At 43.2% G+C, this 23,179-nt stretch overlaps 1 protein-coding gene across 1 annotated transcript in view; it reads right to left on the minus strand.

Moving 5' to 3' along the window:
* LOC135543553 (neuroligin-4, X-linked-like) overlaps nucleotides 1-22,427 on the minus strand; it is a 73,253-nt gene extending 50,826 nt beyond the window's left edge. Inside the window, exons 1-2 of the mRNA XM_064970909.1 lie at nucleotides 21,886-22,427; nucleotides 5,810-5,869 (exon numbers count right to left, since the gene is read on the minus strand). Coding sequence (XP_064826981.1) covers nucleotides 5,810-5,869; nucleotides 21,886-22,393 — 568 coding nt within the window. The 5' untranslated portion in view covers nucleotides 22,394-22,427. The remainder of the gene's footprint in view (nucleotides 1-5,809; nucleotides 5,870-21,885) is intronic.
* Nucleotides 22,428-23,179: the final 752 nt, after the last annotated feature.

Raw genomic sequence — 23,179 nt, forward strand, 5'->3', positions numbered from 1 at the left:
ATCAGGTTCTTGGTGACCTCCCTGACCAAGACCAATCTCCCCAGATTGCTCAGTTTGGCCGGGTAGCCAGCTCTAGGAAGAGCCTTGGTGGTTCCAGACTTCTTCCATTTAAGAATGATGGCCACTGTGTTCTTGGGAAACTTCATTGCTGCAGAAATGTTTTGGTACCCTTCCCCCGATCTGTGCCTTGACACAATCCTGTCTCGGATAAAAGTTGCTTATATGTGCCTTTCCAAATCATGTCCAATCAATTGAATTTACCACAGGTGGACTCCAATCAATTTGTAGAAACATCTCAAGGATGATCAATGGAAACAGGATGCACCTGAGCTCAATTTCGAGTCTCATAGCAAATGGTCTGAATGCTTATGTAAATAAGGTATTTCTGTTTCTTTTAAATACATTTTCAAACATTTCTAAAAACCTGTTTTCACTTTGTCATTATGGGGTATTGTGTGTAGATTGATGATTATTTTTTATTTTATTTAATACATCTTAGAATAAAGCTGTAACGTAACAAAATGTGGAAAAGGGAAAGGGGTCTGAATGCTTTCCAAATGCACTGTATATGCGAAAGTATGTGGATACCCCTTCAAATTAGTGGATTTGGCTATATCAGCCCCACCCATTGCTGACAGGTGTATAAAATCGAGCACACAGCCATGCAATCTCCATAGACAAACATTGCCAGTAGAATGGCACTACTGAAGAGCTCAGTGGCTTTCAACCGGGCCACCTATCAACAAGTCAGTCCGAAACATTTATGCCATGCTAGAGCTGGTCAACTGTAAGTGCTGCCATTGTGAAGTGGAAACGTCAAGGAGCAACAATGACCTTGTATTGGTAGGCCACACAAGCTCACAGAATGTGACCGCCGAGTCCTGAATCGCCTAGTGAGTAAAAATCATGTGTCCTCGGTTGCAACACTCCCTACCGAGTTCCAAACTGGCTCTGGAAGCAACTTCAGCACAATATCTGTTTGTCTGGAGCTTCATGAAATGGGTCTCCATGGCCGAGCAGCCTCACACAAGCCTAAGATCACCACGTGCAATGCCAAGCTTCAGCTAGAGGGGCGTAAAGCTCGCCGCCATTGGACTCTTGAGCAGTGGAAACGCGTTCTCTGTCATAATTAATCATGCTTCATCATCTGGCAGTCCAACGGACAAATCTGGGTTTGGCGGATGCCAGGAGATCACTACCTGCCCGAATGCATAGTGCCAACTGTAAAGTTTGGTGGAGGAGGAATAATGGTCTGGTGCTATTTTTGTGGTTTGAGCTAGGCCACTTAGTTCCAGTGAAGGTGTAAAGAGCCCTGACCTCAAGAACATTGAACACATTTGGGATGAATTGGAACGCCGACTGCCAACCAGACCTAATTACCTAACATCAGTGACCGGCCTCACTAATGCTCTTGTGGCTGAATGAAAGCAAGTCCCCACAGCAATGTTCCAACATCTAGTGGAAAACCTTTTCAGAATAGTAGAGGCTGTTATAGCAGAAAAGGGGAGACCAACTCCATATTAATGCCCATGATTTTGGAATGAGATGTTCGACGAGCAGGTGTCCACAAACTTTTGACCTTGTAGTGTATGTCGTAAATATCTACTACACTGGCTGAACAAGTGGGGTTATGCATCATCCGTGACCATATCATCAGGGCTCTATGTAATTCTTCAAAATGTCACCAAGGATGAGAACATCAACGATGGAAAATCATAGCACGTCCCCTCCATAGGATTGGATAACATTCAATGTGAGTGTGCGTATGTGTGACTCACCAATGCATTTTTGAGTATGTGTGATGATCCTCAATGTGAGTATGTGTGAGATAATGTTAGTCAGCGTGTACAGCAATGTAAATGTCTGTGTACTGCAATGCTATTTCAAATCATAGAATTCCAAATGAATAAGATTCCACTTGGTCGAGTGTTGCAGGGGCCAAACTATTGGTCATGGAAGCAGGCAGCGGGCTAAACGAGTCAGGGTTTACCCAGCCATGACCCGAACTATGTAATTGGTATTCAACCAAGGCCTCCGGTTATTGGTTTCTGTTGCAGCCGCCATTGGCTGCTGCTGCAAGGGGGCGGGCCAGCTGCCTGGCTGGCCTCTAGGTCACATTGCTTCTGCCTCCGCAGGCTTGGCAGTGAGTAGCAGGGCCTATGGGCAGACAGACAACTGCCTTGCATTGGAGCTCAGCTGAGTGTGTGTGGGTGTGTATGTGTACGCGTGTGTGTGTGTTTATATCGCTTCCCCTCCTCCGCAAAAAAAAACACCAATATATAGAAAGGAGAGGTGAAAAACAAACCACAGTGGTAATTAATCTCTGCTGTGTTCTGAGTGGGCGCCTAATGCTACGACAATGTGAATGTATCTATTTCACAACTCCTCACATGTTAGCACCAGCCTAGCCAGTGCAGTGTGTAGCCTGCAGTCTGCTGTCGTGGCCGAGGCCGTCTTGAGAAGGACCCCCCCTTCACCTCCGCCACGCTCCTTTTGGGCAGGCGGCCAAATACAGTGCACTTTACAGATAGACTGGGTCGACTAGACATGTTGGAGGAAGGGTAACTAACTAATATCTTCTAACTTATTTAATGGGTCACTTTCTCCATTCCACGCTGAGGTTCATACTTGGTAGGATAGGAGCTGCTGAAACCAAGTGGAAAATTCCAGATGCACATTAAACAAGAGGGGCAGTACATAAAGTGGTCAGTGGCCCCAGTCTAAAACAGATACTGATCTGATGCAGGCTCTTCTTTAAAGCTAGGCTCTGAGTTCTATGTTCTGAGATTCTGAATTTGGCGGGCCTTCGATCGAACATAGAAGGAAAATTGGCTGTCACTCTACGTCTCGAATGTTGATTTGCTCTGGGGAGGTTGAACTGGAAGAGATTAAGACAGATAAGCAACTTTGATCCATTCCAAAAGACCATGACAGATTTTAGGAACATGATTTTTATTTTTGATCTTTTCGGGTCGTCTTAGGGTCTCCTTGTCCCAGCGTGTCCCCATCCGGTCACTTAAAACAGAGAAATAGAGAGAGAGAGGGAGAGGAAAGAGAGAGTGGAGACAGAGATGAGGGAGAGAGAGCACCATGAAAGAGAGAGAGAAGAGACCTCCTCTCTCTCTCTCTCTCTCTCTGTGCTCTCTCTGTAGAGGAGCTGCATGGAGCTGCCTAGCTGAGAGCTGCCTGGCTGGGTGACTCTGCAGTGAGCATGCCCTAGATATTCATCACTGCCACACCGGGCCGGGGGGATAATATATTCCTCCATGGGCACAGCGGCGCCGCACACATTACTCATCTCTACATGGTTTGGGAAGGAGGGAGTGGTGGGAGAGAGGGAGAGGAGAGAGAGGAGGGAGAGGGAGAGAGGGAGAGGTGGGAGAAAGGGGGAGAAAGGAGGGATCGAGTAGGGGAGGGGGGGGTCATCAGAATTTTCCATTGGTTTCAGCATTTTCCAAGTGTTAGTAATGGGATAGAGGGATGAAAGGGAGGGATGAAAGGGAGAGATGGAAGGAAGGGATGAAGGGTTGGAAGATGGCAGTTAATGACCATGCAGGGGAACAGTGAACTCATCCAATTTTACAGTCAGACAGGAAGTAGCTGGTCACTCTTCCTGTTCCTGTTTAATAGAGCTGGTTCGTAATCATGAAAGGACATTGGAGCAAAATGTTTCGCAACCGTTAACTAGTGTTTCTTATGTAATCCCTCTCTGTTTCAGTACGTTTTTTTTGCAGTTTGCCTAATGGATACGATCTTGCTTTAACACAATCTCTACACACGTCTCCATGTGCCATACCGAGACCTGTCAAGGAAAACAGAAGAGGAATTCCCAAAAGAAAGCCTAGTGTCAGATGTCTCAAAGGCGTTATATTAGCTACCACACTATAGAGTATTGAAGTACGTACGTACACACTCCACACCTCTAATGTACTTAGACATGGTCTCAATTACAGCGACATTTCAAATAATACCCTTTCTTTCTTACTCCAAACTAAGTCATGAAATAATAAGGATATATTTGATCGCTCATTTCAAAGTTTCCTTGAGGGCAGAGCAAAACAACGTTTTTCAAATGCAGCCATTTAAAAACTTCCAAGAGAATAGGAATACGCTTCTACCTCATTTAAGCCTGAGGTGAGAGTTTTTAGTGAGGGAACTGCAGCAGAGGAGGACGGGAGTTAGAGGAAGGAGGGACTCAGTGAGCTGCATTGCTGTGCTGTGAGCGAGGTGTGCATGCGTGCGTGTGTGTCCCCCTTCCGTGTGTCAGTGTGCCTGTGCGCGTGCGTCCTTTCCATGCGCCAGTGTGTTTGCGCGCGTGCATGGGAATGCGTGCATGTGTACACAAGGTGTCTCACTGTACTCTATGGCAGCAGAGTTATAACCTCAGGGGAACTGGGGGGGGAGGGGAGGGTGTAATTCATCACCAGGGCAGACGTTCAAACAGTCAGTGAGCATCGATCCTCCGCCTGCACTGGTCGTAGCACTCCTGAAAACACAGGCGTGGGTTTGACACGACATGGAGTAGTTCTTAAAATCCAGCCACGTTTAGTTAGTCTGAATGTTTCGTCAAAATGGTGTAGCTGTACACACAAGTACACACCGAGAGATAGATTCTCACCCAGCTGATCAGACAATACACATTGAGAAAACAGTAATAAATGCATTCGTGGTAATGATCAGTAGATTCTAAAGGTTACAATATATCTTTCTGAAAAATCCTTTGACTATTTCTGAGGGGAACAAAAAGAAGAAAGAAATGTAGCTGATAATGCCAAGAGAAAAGGGTTATGAAGAAAAGGTAATGTACACAACATGCCCTTTTAGTAATCTCCCCTAATAAGGATTTAAGTGAACCGTGTTCACAGCTTTCACTCCTACCTATCTAAGCCTATTACCATTTCACATCATCAAGGCGGCTATAAGAAGGCAATCTGGATTTTTTTATTTTTTTACAGTACATCGTTGAGAGGTAGAAAATGCCTAGATAAAGCCTGCTATGTACCGAGGAGATAAAAAGGACACTTTCTAGTGTTGCAGCTTTTGAGAAAGAGAATGCCAACCGTCATAGCACTGTGATCGAAAAATGTCAGCGCTCTGCCCTTTGATTTTAAAACCATGAAGACAACCTGTGCCTTAACATCCCTGAAACATTTCCCCAGTGCTTTCACTCATCTCCTAGCCATCCCCAGATCTTTAGAGAAACACAAATCGAACCACCATTTTGGGTTAATAGTACCATGCACAAGAAAGCGAGCAGAAAACATGTGACAGAGATTTTGACAGAGTTACAAATGAACAAGGTTTCCAAATGTCAAAACGAAACAAACGTGGGTTAGTGTAGTGCTCATGCTTCACCGAGCAATGAAGAAAAAGAAAGAAGAAAATAAACTAAAGGGAAAACAAGACTGTTTAATAACTTCACCTCCGAGGAGGCCAGAGAAAATACATGCAGAGTTTCAATTTAACATCTTTCACTTTGCAGCAAAGGGGGAGTGAGGCGGGAGATTCTTGTAAGTGGTGACTATTGGACGTACACCTCATTCCCCATTTAGAGGTGACCTTTCACCCTTAGTACGCAACCTTCTGATTCGCTGTAAATTATGATCTGCATCTCCAAAGAGGAAAGAGGTTGTTAAAAAAAGGAAGATCCCAGAGGTGCCCATTGATACGCACTTCAAGGGTTAAAAAGAAGAAGAAAAAAAATCAACAAAAAAAGTCACAAAAAATGTATCTATAAATAGTTTTGTACATGCACGAATATCAGGCTTTTCTTTTTTGGGGTCAAAAATAGAAAAAGACAGAAAAATACCTTTGTCTTCGTCACCATCATTATTGGTGAAATCACCGCCTTGACTGTTTGAGTTGGCTCCTACTGTCAACAACAGGAGGGAGAAAAGTAGAGGGGATGAGGGGAGACAGGCTTATAAAAACCCAAACATTTTTTTTTTGTGGAAACATATTCATTCTAACAGTAAGTGGTTCAACCAATTGGATAGCATGACACACACAATTAGGAGCACCAACACAGTATTCTAATAACAACTATTCACAAAACACAGCTGTTTGGTACAGGTAAGTATATCTAATGAACAACTCTCCTTCCTATTAGACAATAGATATGGTGGCCCTAAAGGGCATAGGAGCTTTTAAAATGAATTGCCCCTTAGGGACACTGTTGTCATGACGTTTCCCTGTTGGGTGAGATTTATGATCCCCCCATAAATACCTTTCCCCCTTTTCTCTCCACTCTACAGAATGGACTCTTGGAAAGCCCTGTGTTACCACAGAGAAAGTGTAACGGTTTTCTTGACTTGAAGGAGAGGCGGACCAAAATGCAGCGTGGTTTCTATTCGTGGTTCTTTAATAAAGACTCTACACATGAGCAAACTAACAAAACGAGAAACGTGAAAACCCAAAACAGCCCTATCTGGTGCAAACAGAGAGACAGGAACAATCACCCACAAACACACAGTGAAACCCAGGCTACCTAAGTATGATTCTCAATCAGAGACAACTAATGACACCTCCCTCTGATTGAGAACCATACTAGACCGAAACATAGAAATACCCAAATCATAGAAAAACAAACATAGACTGCCCACCCCAACTCACGCCCTGACCATACTAAATAATGACAAAACAAAGGAAATAAAGGTCAGAACGTGACAGAAAGTATAGTAACATCAAAAGGTTGGGGAATGGAATACTATTTCCCTTTCTCAAACAGTTGAAAGTGTCCGTTGGTACTTAACTTCTTGGAACTCTAGGGGCGCAATTTCATTTTTGGATGAAAAACGTTCCCGTTTTAAACAAGATATTTTGTCACAAAAAGATGCTCGACTATGCATATAATTGCTACTGTTCGAAAGAAAACACTCTGACGTGTCCAGAAATACAAAGATCTTCTCTGTGCGTGCCCTTTAACGTGAGCTTCAGGCAAAACCAAGATGAGATGGCATCCAGGAAATGACAAGGATTTTTGAGGCTCTGTTTGTCATGATCTCCTTATATGGCTGTGAACGCAAGAGGAATGAATCAACCCTCTCTGTCGTTTCCCCAAGGTGTCTGCAGCATTGTGACGTATTTGTAGGCAGATCATTGGAAGATTGACCATAAGAGACCACATTTACCACGTGTCCGCCCGGTGTCCTGCGCCGAAATTGGTGCGCAAAAGTCACCTGCCAGTATTTTTCCAAGGAATACAGAGAGGAAAGCAAGCTTCCACGAACTGCATGTCAATGAAGAGATATGTGAAAAAACACCTTGAGGACTGATTCCAAACAACGTTTGCCATGTTTCGGTCGATATTATGTAGTTAATCCGGAAAAAGTTTTACGTTGTAGGTGACTGCATTTTCGGTTCGTTTCAGTAGCCAGGCGCAATGTAGAAAACGGAACGATTTCTCCTACACACAGACGCTTTCAGGAAACACTGCGCATTTGGCATGTGACTGAGAGTCTCCTCATTGAAAACATCAGAAGCTCTTCAAAGGTAAATGATTTTATTTATTTGGTTATCTGGCTTTTGTGAAAATGTTGCGTGCTACATGCTACACAAAATGCTATGCTAGCTTTGCATACTCTTACACAAATTAGTCCATTTCTATGGTTCAAAAGCATATTTTGAAAATCTGAGATGACAGTGTTGTTAAGAAAAGGCTAAGCTTGAGAGCAGATGCATTATTTTCATTTTATTTGCGATTTTCAGAAATCGTTAACGTTACATTATGCTAATGAGCTTCAGGCTATAACTGTATACAGATTTTTTTCATAGCCAAACGTGAACAAAACGGAGCGATTTGTCCTACACAAATAATATTTTTTTGAAAAATTGCACATTTGCTATGTAACTGAGAGTCTCCTCATTGAAAACATCCGAAGCTCTTCAAAGTTAATGATTTTATTTATTTGGTTATCTGGTTTTTGTGAAAATGTTGCGTGCTAAATGCTACTCAAAATGCTATGCTAGCTTTGCATACTCTTACACAAATTAGTCCATTTCTATGGTTCAAAAGCATATTTTGAAAATCTGAGATGACAGTGTTGTTAAGAAAAGGCTAAGCTTGAGAGCAAACGCATTATTTTAATTTTATTTGCGATTTTCAGAAATCGTTAACGTTGCGTTATGCTAATGAGCCTGAGGCTTTAGTCACGATCCCGGATCCGGGATGGGGAGTTTCAAGAGGTTAAAGAATATGATGTCAGATCAGTTGTTGTCTGGGACATTATATCTGATGATAGGGTGACAAATTGAATCTTGGAAAGTCTACACATTCTAGTTATCCGATTCACATGAAATTGTTGTGCAATTTAAATGTTTAAAGATGAAACTATTTGTGAGAAGATGAAATGTGATTTTAGCTCCTAAATGAGAGAATTGTTTGCATAAGTTAACTTATGCTCATTCAGTGGTCACGCCCAAGTGAACAGACATTGGTTGGAGAGGGATGAAACATACCCTTCTCTTCCCCAGTACAAAAGCCCCCATGACCTAAATTCACTAAGCAAACCCCGGTGTGAGCTGTGGATGCAAATGGTTGAACGACTACTCTGTCTAACAAAATGTACATGAGACCAGATCACGTGGAGGTGACGATCACCACGCTGGAATGGTGAACTTTGACTAGACCAGCCAGAATACAGCTCGAGCTGATTATGGCAACTTGGTATGAACTTTAAACTATTATTCACTAAAGAAGAAGTGATACATCCTAGAAGTCAAGTTATCAGCTTCAGTTGTAAACGTATGTGGCCTAAGAAAGGACAGACAATCTCCTAAGGACGACAGGGCACTTCAACGTATCTGCTCTACAACACTACCACCAGAAAGATTCCTCAAAGGACAATGGCGATCTCTGCTGGGTAAACCTGCTGGGTTTACCATCTTCAACCCATCTATCGAAGCGCAGCTCAGAGTAAATATATATTTTGCATTTTTCTTTTCCGAATGGCCGGTTATTTGAATGCATAAGATACTGTATAGTAGTACGGTAGTATAGCTTCTAAAGGTCCAATAGAGACCCAATCCCTTTGTCCGTCAGTCTTCCCGCACTTTCATTCAAACCCAGCCCCCTTCCTTTGTGTAACCAGCCATCATATCGGGTTATGACACTAGGGGGCTTTTCATGACATGATTAGCAATCGATGTATGATCTATCCTGCAGTGGTGGGCTGTCAGGGCCAGCAAGGCCTTCTCTGCTGGCCTAAACATCAGCAGAATATATATTTTTTTAAATATATTTTCCCACAAATATGTATTAAATTATTCCCCAGAGTAAGAGTTACACTCTTCATTTCATAGCGTTCCTCTTGATTGCACTGCTTCCAGCCCCAGGTTGAGATTTGGAGGGCTGGTCTTTATGTTAGATATTTTATCCAATCATATTCAGCCATCATGTGTTGCCAGGGGTCTAAAATCTGCCCTCAGGCCTTCAGAATCAACAGTGTGGGCGCTTGTAGCTTAAAGTGAATGGAAATTAAAATTTAGTGTCAACCAATCAGCTTTAGAGTTGGCTATTGTACGCCTGCTGGCTGACTCCAGTGTTACACAGGAGCCAGCTAGCAGGCGTAGTGCGTGCACGTCTTTTGATTGGATTACCAATATTGAGAGGCAGGTCCTATATGGGCAGGTCTCAGAACTAGGAAACTGAAATTGATCAACGAATTAATTTGCGTACTACTAAGCTGTTTTTTCAACCCACAATGGCGGAAGGAGAAGATATCGATTTGGTCGAGGATATAATTACAACGCCATTCTCAAGACAAACTTTTCAAGAAAAGTTAGACATTGTCAGGAGAGGTAGACGCCGACGCTACAAAGCCTGTCACATGCGGGAAAGGGGTTTATTCGCCACTTTCAATTATGGGCGCTATCAATGACTCACAGGCTCCGAGAAGCACTGCAAACTGTACTGCTGGGAATGCCTATTATTTGCAAGTGATCGATTTCGTGTTTGGAGCCACACTGGCTTTGCAAACCTGAGTTGTCTAACCAAGGCAGCAACGAGACACCAACGTACGGCTGGGCACTTACAAGCAATGGTGCTTTTGAAAACTTTTGGGGACACCCGAGTGGATCTACAGCTCAACGAACAAGTGCGCAGGGCAACGAAGCTGCACAATGAAAAGGTATTGTACTCTTCCCCTGCAATTCTCTGAATAAAAATGTCAATTTCAAGGTGACTTGGCCATTCTAACACCTGGATATGTTTATTTTTGAACCATTCCATTGTAGATTTTGCTTTATGTTTTGGATCATTGTCTTGTTGGAAGACAAATCTCCGTCCCAGTCTCAGGTCTTTTCCTGTATTTGGCTCCATCCATCTTCCCATCAATTTTAACCATCTTCCCTGTCCCTGCTGAAGAAAAGCAGGCCCAAACCATGATGCTGCCACCACCATGTTTGACAGTGGGGATGGTGTGTTCAGGGTGATGGGCTGTGTTGCTTTTACGCCAAGCATAACGTTTTGCATTGTTGCCAAAAAGTTCAATTTTGGTTTCATCTGACCAGAGCACCTTCTTCCACATGTTTGGTGTGTCTCCCAGGTGGCTTGTGGCAAACTTTAAACAACACTTTTTATGGATATCTTTAAGAAATGGCTTTCTTCTTGCCACTCTTCCATAAATGCCAGATTTGTGCAATATACGACTGATTGTTGTCCTATGGACAGAGTCTCCCACCTCAGCTGTAGATCTCTGCAGTTCATCCAGAGTGATCATGGGCCTCTTGGCTGCATCTCTGATCAGTCTTCTCCTTGTATGAGCTGAAAGTTGAGAGGGACGGCCAGGTCTTGGTAGATTTGCAGTGGTCTGATACTCCTTCCATTTCAATATTATCGCTTGCACAGTGCTCCTTGGGATGTTTAAAGCTTGGGAAATCTTTTTGTATCCAAATCCGGCTTTAAACTTCTTCACAACAATATCTCGGACCTGCCTGGTGTGTTCCTTGTTCTTCATGATGCTCTCTGCGCTTTTAACGGACCTCTGAGACTATCACAGTGCAGGTGCATTCATACGGAGACTTGATTACACACAGGTGGATTGTATTTATCATCATTAGTCATTTAGGTCAACATTGGATCATTCAGAGATCCTCACTGAACTTCTGGAGAGAGTTTGCTGCACTGAAAGTAAAGGGGCTGAATAATTTTGCACGCCCAATTTTTCAGTTTTTGATTTGTTAAAATGTCGTTCCACTTCATGATTGTGTCCCACTTGTTGTTGATTCTTCACAAAAAAATACAGTTTTATATCTTTATGTTTGAAGCCTGAAATGTGACAAAAGGTCGCTAAGTTCAAGGGGGCCGAATACTTTCGCAAGGCACTGTAAGACGTGGTAGACTGGTAAGGTCCACACCAAATCAAATCATATTTTATTTTATTGGTCACATACACATGGTTAAGCAGATGTTAATGTGATTGCAGCGAAATGCTTGTGCTTCTAGTTCCGACAGTCCATATCTAACAAGTAATCTAACAATTCCCGAACAACTACCTAATACACACAAATCTAACGGGGTGACTGAGAATATGTACATATAAATATATGGATGAGCGATGGCCGAGCAGCATAGACAAGGTGCAATAGATGGTATAAAATACAGTATTCAGTTGTGGCCAAAACCTTTGAGAATGACACAAATATTAATTTTCACAAAGTCTGCTACCCCAGTTTGAATGATGGCAATTTCCATATACTCCAGAGTGATCAAATGAATTACAATTAATTGCAAAGTTCCTCTTTTCCATGCAAATGAACTGAATCACCCCAAAAACACAACTCTTGGCCACGACTGTATACGTAATATATGAGTAATGTAAGATATGTAAACATGATTAAATTTGCCTTATTTAAAGTTGTATTGTTTAAAGTGACTAGTGATCAATTTATTAAAGTGGCCAGTGATTGGGTCTCAATGTGGGCAGCAGCCTCTCTGAGTTGCTGTTTAGCAGTCTGATGGCCTTGAGATAGATAAAAGCTGTTTTTCAGTCTCTTGGTCCCTGCTTTGATGCACCTGTACTGAACTCGCCTTCTGAATGGTAGTTGTGTGAACAGCTAGTGGCTTGGGTGGTTGGTGTTCATGATGATCTTTTTGGCTTTGCTGTAGGTGTCATGGAGGTGTCATGGAGGGCAAGTAGTTTGCCCCCTGTGATGTGTTGTGCAGACCACACCACCCTCTGGAGAGCCTTGCAGTTGAGGGCAGTGCAGTTGCTGTACCAGCCTGACAGGATGCTCTCGATTGTGCATCTGTAAAGATTTGACAGGATTTTGGGTGACAAGACACATTTATTCAGCCTCCTGAGGTTGAAGAGGCACTGTTGCGTCTTCTTCACCACACTATCTGTGTAGGTGGACCATTTCAGTTTGTCTGTGATGTGTACGCCAAGGAACTTAAAATGTTCCACCTTCCCACTGCTGTCCCTTCGATGTGGATAGGGGGGTGCTCCCTCTGCTGTTTCCTGAAGTCCACAACCATCTCCTTTGTTTTGTTGACGTTGAGTGAGAGGTTGTTTTCCTGACACCACACTCCAAGTGCCCTCACCTCCTCCATGCAGGCTATCTCGTCATTGTTGGTAATCAAGCCCACTACTGTTGTGTCGTCTGCAAACTTGATGATTGAGTTAAAGGCGTGCATGGCCACGCAATCGTGGCTGAACAGGGAGTACAGGAGGGGGCAAAGCACTCAACCTTGTGGAGGCCCAGTGTTGAGGGTCAGCAAAGTGGAGATGTTGTTTCCTACCTTCACCACCTGGGGGCAGCCTGTCAGAAAGTCCAGGGCCCAATTGCACTTGGCGTGGTTGAGACCCAGGGCCTCCAACTTGATGATGAGCTTGGAGGGTACTATGGCATCGAATGCTGAACTGTAATCAACAAACAACATTCTTACATAGGTATCCCTCTTGTCCAGATGGGATAGGGCAGTGTGCAGTGTGATGGCGATTGCATCGTCTGTGTACCTGTTGGGGCAGTATGTAAACTGAAGTAGGTCTAGGGTGGCCAGTAAGGTGGAGGTGATATGATCCTTGACTTGTCTTTCAAAGCTCTTCATGATGACAGAAGTGAGTGCTACGGGCGGTAGTCATTTAGTTCAGTTATCTTTGCCTTCTTGGGTACAAGGAACAATGGCGGCCATCTTGAAGCATGTGGGGACAGCAGACTGGGATAGGTAGCAATTGAATATGTCCGTAAATGCACCAGGCAGCTGGTCTGCGCATGCTCTGAGGACGCGGCTAGGGATGCCCTCTGGGCCAGCAGCCTTGCGAGGGTTAACATGTTTAAATGTTTTACTCATATCGGCCACAGAGAAGGAGAGGGGGGCACACTCCTTGTTAGCTTCTAGGCCCCTTTAATCTCAATTTCCGCCTGAATGACGTGCCCAAAGTAAACTGCCTGTAGCTCAGGCCCTGAAACCAGGATATGCATATAATTGGTACCATTGGAAAGAAAACACTTTGATGTTTGTGGAAATGTTTAAATAATGTAGGGGAATATAACACAATAGATATGGTTGGAGAAAATCCAAAGAAAAAACATTATTTTAGAAATGAGACATCCTCTTGGAAATGCAAGAGAAAGCTCATATTGTAAAATAGCTCCCAGGATGCAATTTCCATGGCTTTCACAGGTTGTCAGCAGTCTATGTTCAAGGTTTCAGGCTTGTAACTTCAAAAATTAATAAGAAATAATAGTATGATGACACACTTGGAAATCTGTGTCTTTGCGCTACACGAGGAAGTTGCGCACCAGGCTAAAATCGGTTTCCTATTGAACATACTTCTTTCCGAAAAAAATATTATAGTTTGATTACATTTTAGGGTGTCTGAGGAGTAAATAGAACCGTATTTTGACTTCTTGAAACAAGGTTTAGGGGTAGATTTTTGGATTCCTTTCTCTGCGAGTTGAACGAGTGGATTACTTTAATCGATTGCGCCAACTAAAGATACTTTTTGGGATATGAAGAAGGATTTTATCTAACAAAACGACACTACATGTTATAGCTGGGATTCTTTGGATGACAAATCAGAGGAAGATTTTTAAAAAGTAAGTGAATATTTCATCTTTATATATGAATGTATGAAACCTGTGCCGGTGGAAAAATATTTTTATGTGGGGCGCGGTCCTCAAACAATCGAATGGCATGTTTTCACTGTAATAGCTACTGTAAATCAAACAGTGCAGTTAGATTAACAAAATGTTTAGCTTTCAGCCTATATAAGACACTTATATGTACCTAAATGTTTTATACTAACTGTCCATACTAACTATTAGAATATATTTGAATTACGCGCCCTCCAGTTTCACTGGAAGTTGTCCGACACCGATCCTTAATTAGCGGGCCGTGTCGGTGGCACTGTATTATCCTTAAAACGGGCAAAGTTTGTTGAGTTTGTCTGGAAGCGTCAAGTCGGTATCCGTGACGTGGCTGGTTTTCTTTTTGTAGTCCGTGATTTCCTGTAGACCTTGGCATATACGTCTCATGTCTGAGCCGTTGAATTGCGTCTCCACTTTGTCCCTTTACCGGCATTTCGCTTGTTTGAATGCCTTGCGGAGGGAATAACTACACTGTTTATATTCAGCCATTTTCCCAGACTTCTTTCCATGGTTAAATGAGGTGGTTCACACTTTCAGTTTTGTGCGAATGATGCCATCCATCCACAGTTTCTGGTTAGGGTAGGTTTTAATAGTCACAGTGGGTACAACATCTCCAATGCGCTTCCTTATAAATTCACTCACTGAGTCAGTGTATATATTGATGTTGTACTCTGAGGCTGACCTTAACATATCCCAGTCAGTGTGATCAAAACAATCTTGAAGCATGGATTCTGATTGGTCAGACCAGCGTTGAATGGTTCTAGTCACTGGTACATCCTGTTGTACACCTGTTGTATTCGGCACATGTGACACATGACATTTGATTTGATTTAGTAGTGTTATGACCTCATGGCCTTAGAGACACTGTGCGATTTATGAATCCAGGGATTAAACGGGTTGTAATATTTTCTGTACTGTCATGTGCAGGTAGTGTTAGACCCCTTATCTGATTGGGGTCTTATGCTGTTTGAGGTGGGCGTGTTGTTAAATTTAGATGACGTGATTAGCCATTGCTAGATCTTCAACTGGACCGTTAGCCTGCTGTGGTGTGAGAATACCTGGTTGATAATAGACTTCATTCTCAGATAAGCACTACAGATTGACTCACTGACAGACCCATCAGAGTAATAACGATGATCGTTAAGATTAAGACAGCTGAGACAGGAGTAGCATCCTGTAACATTGAGGAGCCACTTTGCTGGTCTCAGACTGCGGTTGCATCCCACCCGCCTTCAAGAAAAAAACACACGATTTGACATGTGAAAACGTCTTTTTTGGAACACTTTGTATCCCACTGGGCACACACTGGTTGAATCAGTGTTGTTTCCATGTCATTTCAACCCGTGTGGAATAGACGTTGAGTTGACATCTGTGCCCAGTGGGACGTGATCACATGTTTTCACGTGTAGTTTTTACATGTAGTTTCACATGTCGTTTCACAGTGTCGCTTTACATGTTGTCACGTTATCACAATAACTTCACATAAGATCACATGATCACATGAAAACATGTGTTTTTGGAACACTTCACGTGTTCATGTGAAATTCATGTGGTCTTTCCAGAAGGGTCTATCCTCTATATAGTATAAAGCCCTATAGGCCCTGGTGACAAGTAGTTAACTATACAGGGTATCGGATGCCATTTGGATTGCATCCTAGTACCAATTAAAATATTATCTCATTTTAAAAAAGCAACAAATATTGCTATGATAACTGTTTCTTTTGACACTATGCTGGTCTGGTGTCTCTGAGGCGCTAGATCGCTAGCTGGTTGGTACATAATGAGGCCTAAGGCTTGACACAACACACACACACACACAACACTGAACAGGCCTGTAATCTCACAGTTAACGGTATCTCAAGCTGTACAAACAAAGGCAAGTGGCATGTCAGTTTAACGCAGCAAAGCATAAACTCCCACATCTGTCCTGTACAGAATGTCCATACACACACCCACACACGTGCACATACACATGCATGCACTCATGCACACACTCACTTTACGACCATCAGACAGATACCCAGCACATCTGTCAGAACAGATGAAAGAAGAATCGAGTCTCTGTGTTTGACTAAGTCTTGGTTTGTTGGTTTCCCTTGTAAAAGTCAAAGGGAAAATTGAGAGCATGCAGAGTTGTCCAATGTTTGTAGTGATGCACGTCTTTCAAGGCTGAATCGCGAATGGCAACCCATTCCATATAGTGCACTACTTTTGACCAGAGCCCGCTTCCTCTTTCCTAAATAGGCACCTATCCCTATTAGAGGTCGACCGATTATGATTTTTCAACGCCGATACCGATACCGATTATTGGAGGACCAAAAAAACCTGTTACCGATTAATCAGCCAATTTTTTTACATTTATTTTATTTATTTGTAATAATGACAATTACAACAATATTGAATGAACACTTTTATTTTAACTTAATATAATACATAAATAAAATCAATTTAGCCTCAAATAAATAATGAAACATGTTCAATTTGGTTTAAATAATGCAAAAACAAAGTGTTGAAGAAAAAAGTAAAAGTGCAATATGTGCCATGTAAAAAAAGCTAACGTTTAAGTTCCTTGCTCAGAACATGAAATATAATATAATATGAAAGCTGGTAGTCTCTTTTAACATGAGTCTTCAATATTCCCAGGTAATAAGTTTTATTATATGAATTATAGGACTATTTCTCTCTATACCATTTGTATTTCATATACCTTTGACTATCGGATGTTCTTATAGGCACTTTAGTATTGCCAGTGTAACAGTATAGCTTCCGTCCCTCTCCTCAACCCTACCTGGGCTCGAACCAGGAACACATCGACAATAGCCACCCTCGAAGCGTCGTTATACATCGCTCTGCAAGCTGAACAACTACTTCAAGGTCTCAGAGCGAGTGATGTCCCCGATTGAAACGATATTATCGCGCACCTCGCTAACTAGCTAGCCATTTCACATCGTTTACACCAGCCTAATCTTGGGAGATGATAGGCTTGAAGTCATAAACAGCTCAATGCTTGAAGCACAGCGAAGAGCTGCTGGCAAACGCACAAAAGTGCTGTTTGAATGAATGATTACGAGCATGCTGCTGCCTACCACCGCTCAGTCAGACTGCTCTATCAAATATCAAATCCTAGACTTAATTCTAACATAATAACACACAGAAATACGAGTCTTAGGTCATTAATATGGTAAAATCTGGAAACTATAATTTCGAAAATAAAACGTTTATTCTTTCAGTGAAATACGGAACCGTTACGTATTTTATCTAACGGGTGGCTTCCATAAGTCTAAATATTCCTGTTACATTGCACAACCTTCAATGTTCAATGTCAAAATTACGTGAAATTCTGGCAAAATAGTTCGCAACGAGTCAGGCGGCCCAAGCTGTTGCATATACCCTGACTCTGTGTGCAATGAACGCAAGAGAAGTGACACAATTTCCCTAGTTTAATATTGACTGCTAACCTGGATTTCTTTTAACTAAATATGCAGGTTTGAAAAAATATACTTCTGTGTATTGTGCGTATTGATTTTAAGAAAGACACTGATGCTTATGGTTAGGTACAGTCGTGCAACGATTGTGCTTTTTTCGCAAATGCGTTTTTGTTAAATCTTCCCCCATTTGGCGAAGTTGGCTGTCTTTGGCAACGAGCCAGCCGGCCCAAACTGCTGCATATACCCTGCCTCTGATGCACAGAACGCAAGAGAAGTGACACAATTTCCCTATTTAAAAGAAATTCATGTTAGCAGGCAATATTAACTAATTATGCAGGTTTAAAAATATATACTTGTATTGATTTTAAGAAAGGCATTGATATTTGTGGTTATGTACACATTGGTGCAACGACAGTGCTTTTTTCAAGAATGCGCTTGTTAAATCACCCGTTTGGCGAAGTAGGCTATGATTCACTGATAAATTAACAGGCACCGCATCGATTATATGCAACACAGGGCAAGCTAGATAAACTAGTAATATCATAAACCATGTGTAGTTAACTAGTGATTATGTTAAGATTGATTGTTTTTTATAAGATACGTTTAATGCTAGCTAGCACCTTACCTTGGCTCCTTGCTACACTCGCATAACAGGTAGTCAGCCTGCCACGCAGTCTCCTCGTGGAGTGCAATGTAATCGGCCATGATCGGTGTCCAAAAATACAGATTACCGATTGTTATGTAAACTTGAAATCAGCCCTAACTAATCGGCCATTCCGATTAATCGGTCGACCTCTAGTCCTTATAGTGTACTAACTTTTGACCAGAGCCCTCTGTGGCACAATTGTGCTGCCTCATGACCTAGCCTGGAGATATTGTCCCCTCTCTGCCTGCCTGGTCTTGCCTGCCTCCCCATGCATATGACTGGCTGTCTGAATCACACACACAACAGACAGACTGGAAGCTAATAGCTCAGGCTCCAGTGCTGTGAACCCAACTGGCATTGGCAGGCTACTTATGCTCAGAGAAGGGCCTGCGTCCCAAATGGCTGCCCATTCCCTTTTAGTGGACATTCCCTATGGGTCCTGGTAAAAGTAGTGCACTATATAGGGAATAGTGTGCCATTTGGGAAGGACCCAAAGAGCACGGCTCTCTCTTACACAAGCCACTCACACAAGAAAAAGCATTAGAGCAAGGTAAACCTACTATAATACTGTATTGAGCTGTCATTCAAGCCCTGTCAATGTATTTGTTCTCTTTCTTCAATGCACTGTAGCTTTTCTCCCTCCTGTGTTTCTATGCAAAAGAGAATTAGATTCATAATGAATACAATAATTCAAGTGATCTGCTGCTCCCATTGATGGATGTGAGTCTGAAACGGCACCCTATTCCCTATAGAACGCATTACCTTTGACCAGAGCCTCATGAACAGAGCCCAGTACCGTAGATAGGGAACAGGGGGGGCATTTTGGATGTACTGTAGCAAAGGCGTGGGCCACAGCCATACACCCCTATAACCAACAAAGATCTGATAAATCACAGCTCGCCATTGAATTGTAGAGAGGCCATTATCTCTGGGAGCACACATGAAGGTAACAAGCAGTAGATTTATTGTAATTTCTGCTTTCTATTTCTGTTCCAGTGTTGAATACTAAAACAGAACTAATGTAGGACGGTGTTCATAATTAAAGATGGAGGGAGAAAGAGATGAGGCCTGGCATGCATTCTGCATAGTATACTACTTTTGACCAGAGCCCTATGGGCCCTGGCCAAAAGTAGTGCACTACATAGGGGAAAAGGGTGCCATTTGGGACGCGGCCCTGCTGTGGTATTGTCTTCTCACCCAGAAGAGCCCTCAAGAGGCTCCATATTCACTCTGATTAATTCACAATAAAACAGGATCACCTCGCGGGTCTCCGCAGTAGTACCCAGTCTGCAGCCACTGCAGAGGCAGATAGAGCCACAGCTCCAGCAACAGCTCCAGGAGCTAGCACGCACGCACACACACACACACAAACACACACAGAGACACTGCAGCTTTTTGTCTGCACAGACAAACATAGCATCCACAATTAAAGTAGCTCTGGCATTGAAATACAATCCCAAATGTGCCACTTTTCACAAGCCAACCCCTGCTAGACAAAATGGCATTGACCACCCACACTGCACAATCAAAAAGGATACAAAAGAACAGAACTTGTGCAGGTTATCAATATGTCACACCCTGATCTGTTTCACCTGTCCTTGTCTCCACCCCCCTCCAGGTGTCACCCATCTTCCCCACTTATCCCCTGGGTATTTATACCTGTGTTTTCTGTCTGTCTGTGCCAGTTTGTCTTGTTTGCCAAGTCAACCAGCATTTTTCTCTCAGCTCCTGGTTTTCCCAGTCTCTCTTTTTCTCATCCTCCTGGTTTGGACCCTTGCCTGTCCTGACTCTGAGCCCGCCTGCCTGACCACTCTGCCTGCCCCTGACCACGAGCATGCCTGCCGTCCTGTACCGTTTTGGACTCTGCCCTGGCTATGAGCGCTTGCCTGTCCCCGACCTGCCTTTTGTCTATCCCTTGGATTATAATAAATACCAGAGCTCAAACCATCTGCCTCCTGTGTCTGCATCTGGGTCTCGCCTTGTGTCGTGATACAAGACTTAACCATATATGGCATGTTCTTTTGCACTTAAATCAGACGACACAATGGAAGGCCTTTTCTTAATCCGTCAGTCCATTTCAAGAGGACAACTATAAAACTATAAATCCTCTTTTCTGATCCTGGGCTGGCAGGATGTCTCCACGTTACACGGGATTTGAAAAGGCCAACACTGTCTGTAAGGATGACGGGCAGCTGGGCAGTATGGAGGAGGAGAAGATGAACAGAACAGGGAGAGAGAGATGTCTTCCATGAAGCACTGACTGACTCCTCAAGAGGAGACAGAGTCTGTGTCCCAAATGGTGCACTACGTTTGCCATGTAGTAGGGAATAGGGCCCTGGCCAAAAGTAGTGCACTGTGTAGGGAATAGGGTGCCATTTGGGATGCAGGACAAAAAAAATAATATGGAGAGAGATGTCGTCTTGACTCCTGAAGAAGAGCTGTTGAGTTTTTCCTTCAGGCCAATTACATTAAGCTAAGAACTGTAGCTTTAGGTCAGTTGATTTTCAATACATCAACATTCATGTTCTGCATTCATACATTTTAATGCCAGCAAACGTATCGTAATATACTGATGCTGAAACTGCCTTCATTCTGTAATTGACATCTATGAATTGAGGTTAGAAGGCATAATGTATCCAAATGAAAGATACCTGAGGCTAGTTATATCACCTGGAGGTCTAATACTACCAATACACAGACCAAGGACTTCAGATGCCTCTGCTAAACCAATGGATAGACAGCAGCACTGTCTGTCCACAAGAATTCTAACCCTTGGTCCATCCACTCCACTCCTACGTCGCTTTCCTATCACATTATTGCTAATGCCACACTACAACAGAATTGACTGGATATAATGGATAAACTTGGACATCCTACGTATTTGAGTCCAATTGCCTACATGTAAATGAGAAAAAAAAGTACACAGGGATTTCAGTTCATGTCAGTGATTTATAATAACTTTTCTTCAAAGGTCTCTGGAGATTGTGGAATAGGATGCCAGAGTAACGACCCAGGCTGTGCATCCGGACTGGGATTGTCAGATTATCTATCCCCTCCTGTGGTATTTAATCTAGCAAGAGCTCAGACTAAATGTAGCATAGAGAGGTGTAGAGTTCGGTATGAATACATTAGAGAATTCTCTTCACATTGACCTTCATAGACCAGAAAGAGTCTGTCTCTTCAGAAGAGACAGCGACAGCCCAGCAACAGTTCACGTTCGACCTTCAACATCTGTGTTCCAGTTGCACTAAGTTAACCAACTCTTCGTTTTATTTTATCTTGCTGTAGGTGTCTGATAGTGGGGCCTGAAGGGGGTAAGTGCATTACATCAGTGGTGTAAGTGTCAGAACTACTCCGAGTCAGGAGTGCTCACTCTGCACTGCACCTTATCAACAGGAGAGAAGGCTAACTGCTACAGAATAGAATAGACAGGAGTGGGACATCCTACGCCCTCAGACAGTAGGGAGGTCTAAATATCTAATTTCTCTCTCTATTAGACCACATTCATTTCAAGCCTTCAGTCAAAAAAAAAGCATTTTGCCCTTTGGTCAAAGTATCGCACTTTGATCAAAAGTGCACCAACGTTTCTGGTTCAAGAAGTTATCCCAGCCAATTTAGAGCTGCTTCAGAACAAATGGACCTGCAAAGTGAAATGCCAAAACTAACACAGAGGCAAACAGAGGATAACAAGATATTTGTGTTAATCAAGGTGTGACATACCATCCTCAGTTGGCACGTATATGTTTAAATACAGGCAGTCCTCGTTCTGGTCCTGCATATAGGTTACCACTGTATCCAAGTTCGCTGTGAACCACACCGGCAGCATATCGTTGAGTAACTTTTCCTCCAGGTACTGTGGACACACAGGGGCAAACTGGGTAGCATTCCTGATCCCAGGCCAGGACATGGGAGGCTCGGGGGGCTGGAAGCGTCTCTCCCCTGTAGGGGCCAAAGCGTACGGGATCCCCAAGTACTGCTCCACGGGCCCTAGGATCTCATTGGGCAGCGTCGTCTTTAACCCCCGCAGCTTCCCGTAATTCGTGGTGACAACAGGGTGGACTGGGGTCTGAGCCACGACCGGCAGACACACAGACTCTAACAGGAAGCCAATCCATAAGAGAAGATAGACCTTGGATAGGTAGACCATCCCCATTCCATGGGCCATATTGGCTCCTCCAGAGCTCCATGGAGAGGTACTGCTTCCCACTGGCCTGCTTCCTCTCAACATGCTCCTACTGCGGTCAGCCAAGCAGATTGTGGTCCTGGAAATTCTGGAACTCCTCTCCCACCCCCCCACAGCTCCCAGACCAATAACCTGCTCCTCAGGCTGTGATTGACAACTGACAGACAGAGCTCCAGCCAATCAGAGCAGCTTTGTGCAACTCGGTGCCCCCCATCCTAAGAGAGTGGGTCTACTTATAGATTGTTGGTCGAGAGCAGTGCCTGTATTTGTCTCCAGATGTCTTTGCTCGTCGACCCAATTCCAGCTTGGTTGGTTACCCTGCAGGGAAGACAGAATGGGACATGTAAATTAATCCTCAACACATCAAAGGCTACATACATTATGATTTCCAAATCCCTTCCAATAGATGTCCACTTGTTGAGCATATAGCAAATATATCACTGCAAGTCCCCTCTGTGTATAATCAAAATGTGCAAGAGGTGCAATGCATGAAATTGTATCTTTCTAACAAATCAATAGCCTGGAAAAGACAACAACAAAGTGTGGTTTCGAGTGGAATCAACAACAGAGATACTATATTGTCAAACTGCTTTATTTCGTTGTGTGACGTCATCGTTATGGTCAGGATAATGTTGCACATAGCAGCAGTTTCCATAAAAGAAAAGTCCAAGGCTGCATCCCGATGATTCTCAACCCATTTCCCAAAGTGTGGACTTATACACTTGCCATTATGGAGTTAACAATGGTGGAAACTCTCTAGCCAATGATTACAGCAATCCAATGCTTGCAAATTCATGACAGGAAGACTGCAAGTACACACTTCTGGAAAAG

This window comes from Oncorhynchus masou, chromosome 7, assembly GCF_036934945.1.
Source record: "Oncorhynchus masou masou isolate Uvic2021 chromosome 7, UVic_Omas_1.1, whole genome shotgun sequence".
Lineage (NCBI taxonomy): Eukaryota > Metazoa > Chordata > Actinopteri > Salmoniformes > Salmonidae > Oncorhynchus > Oncorhynchus masou.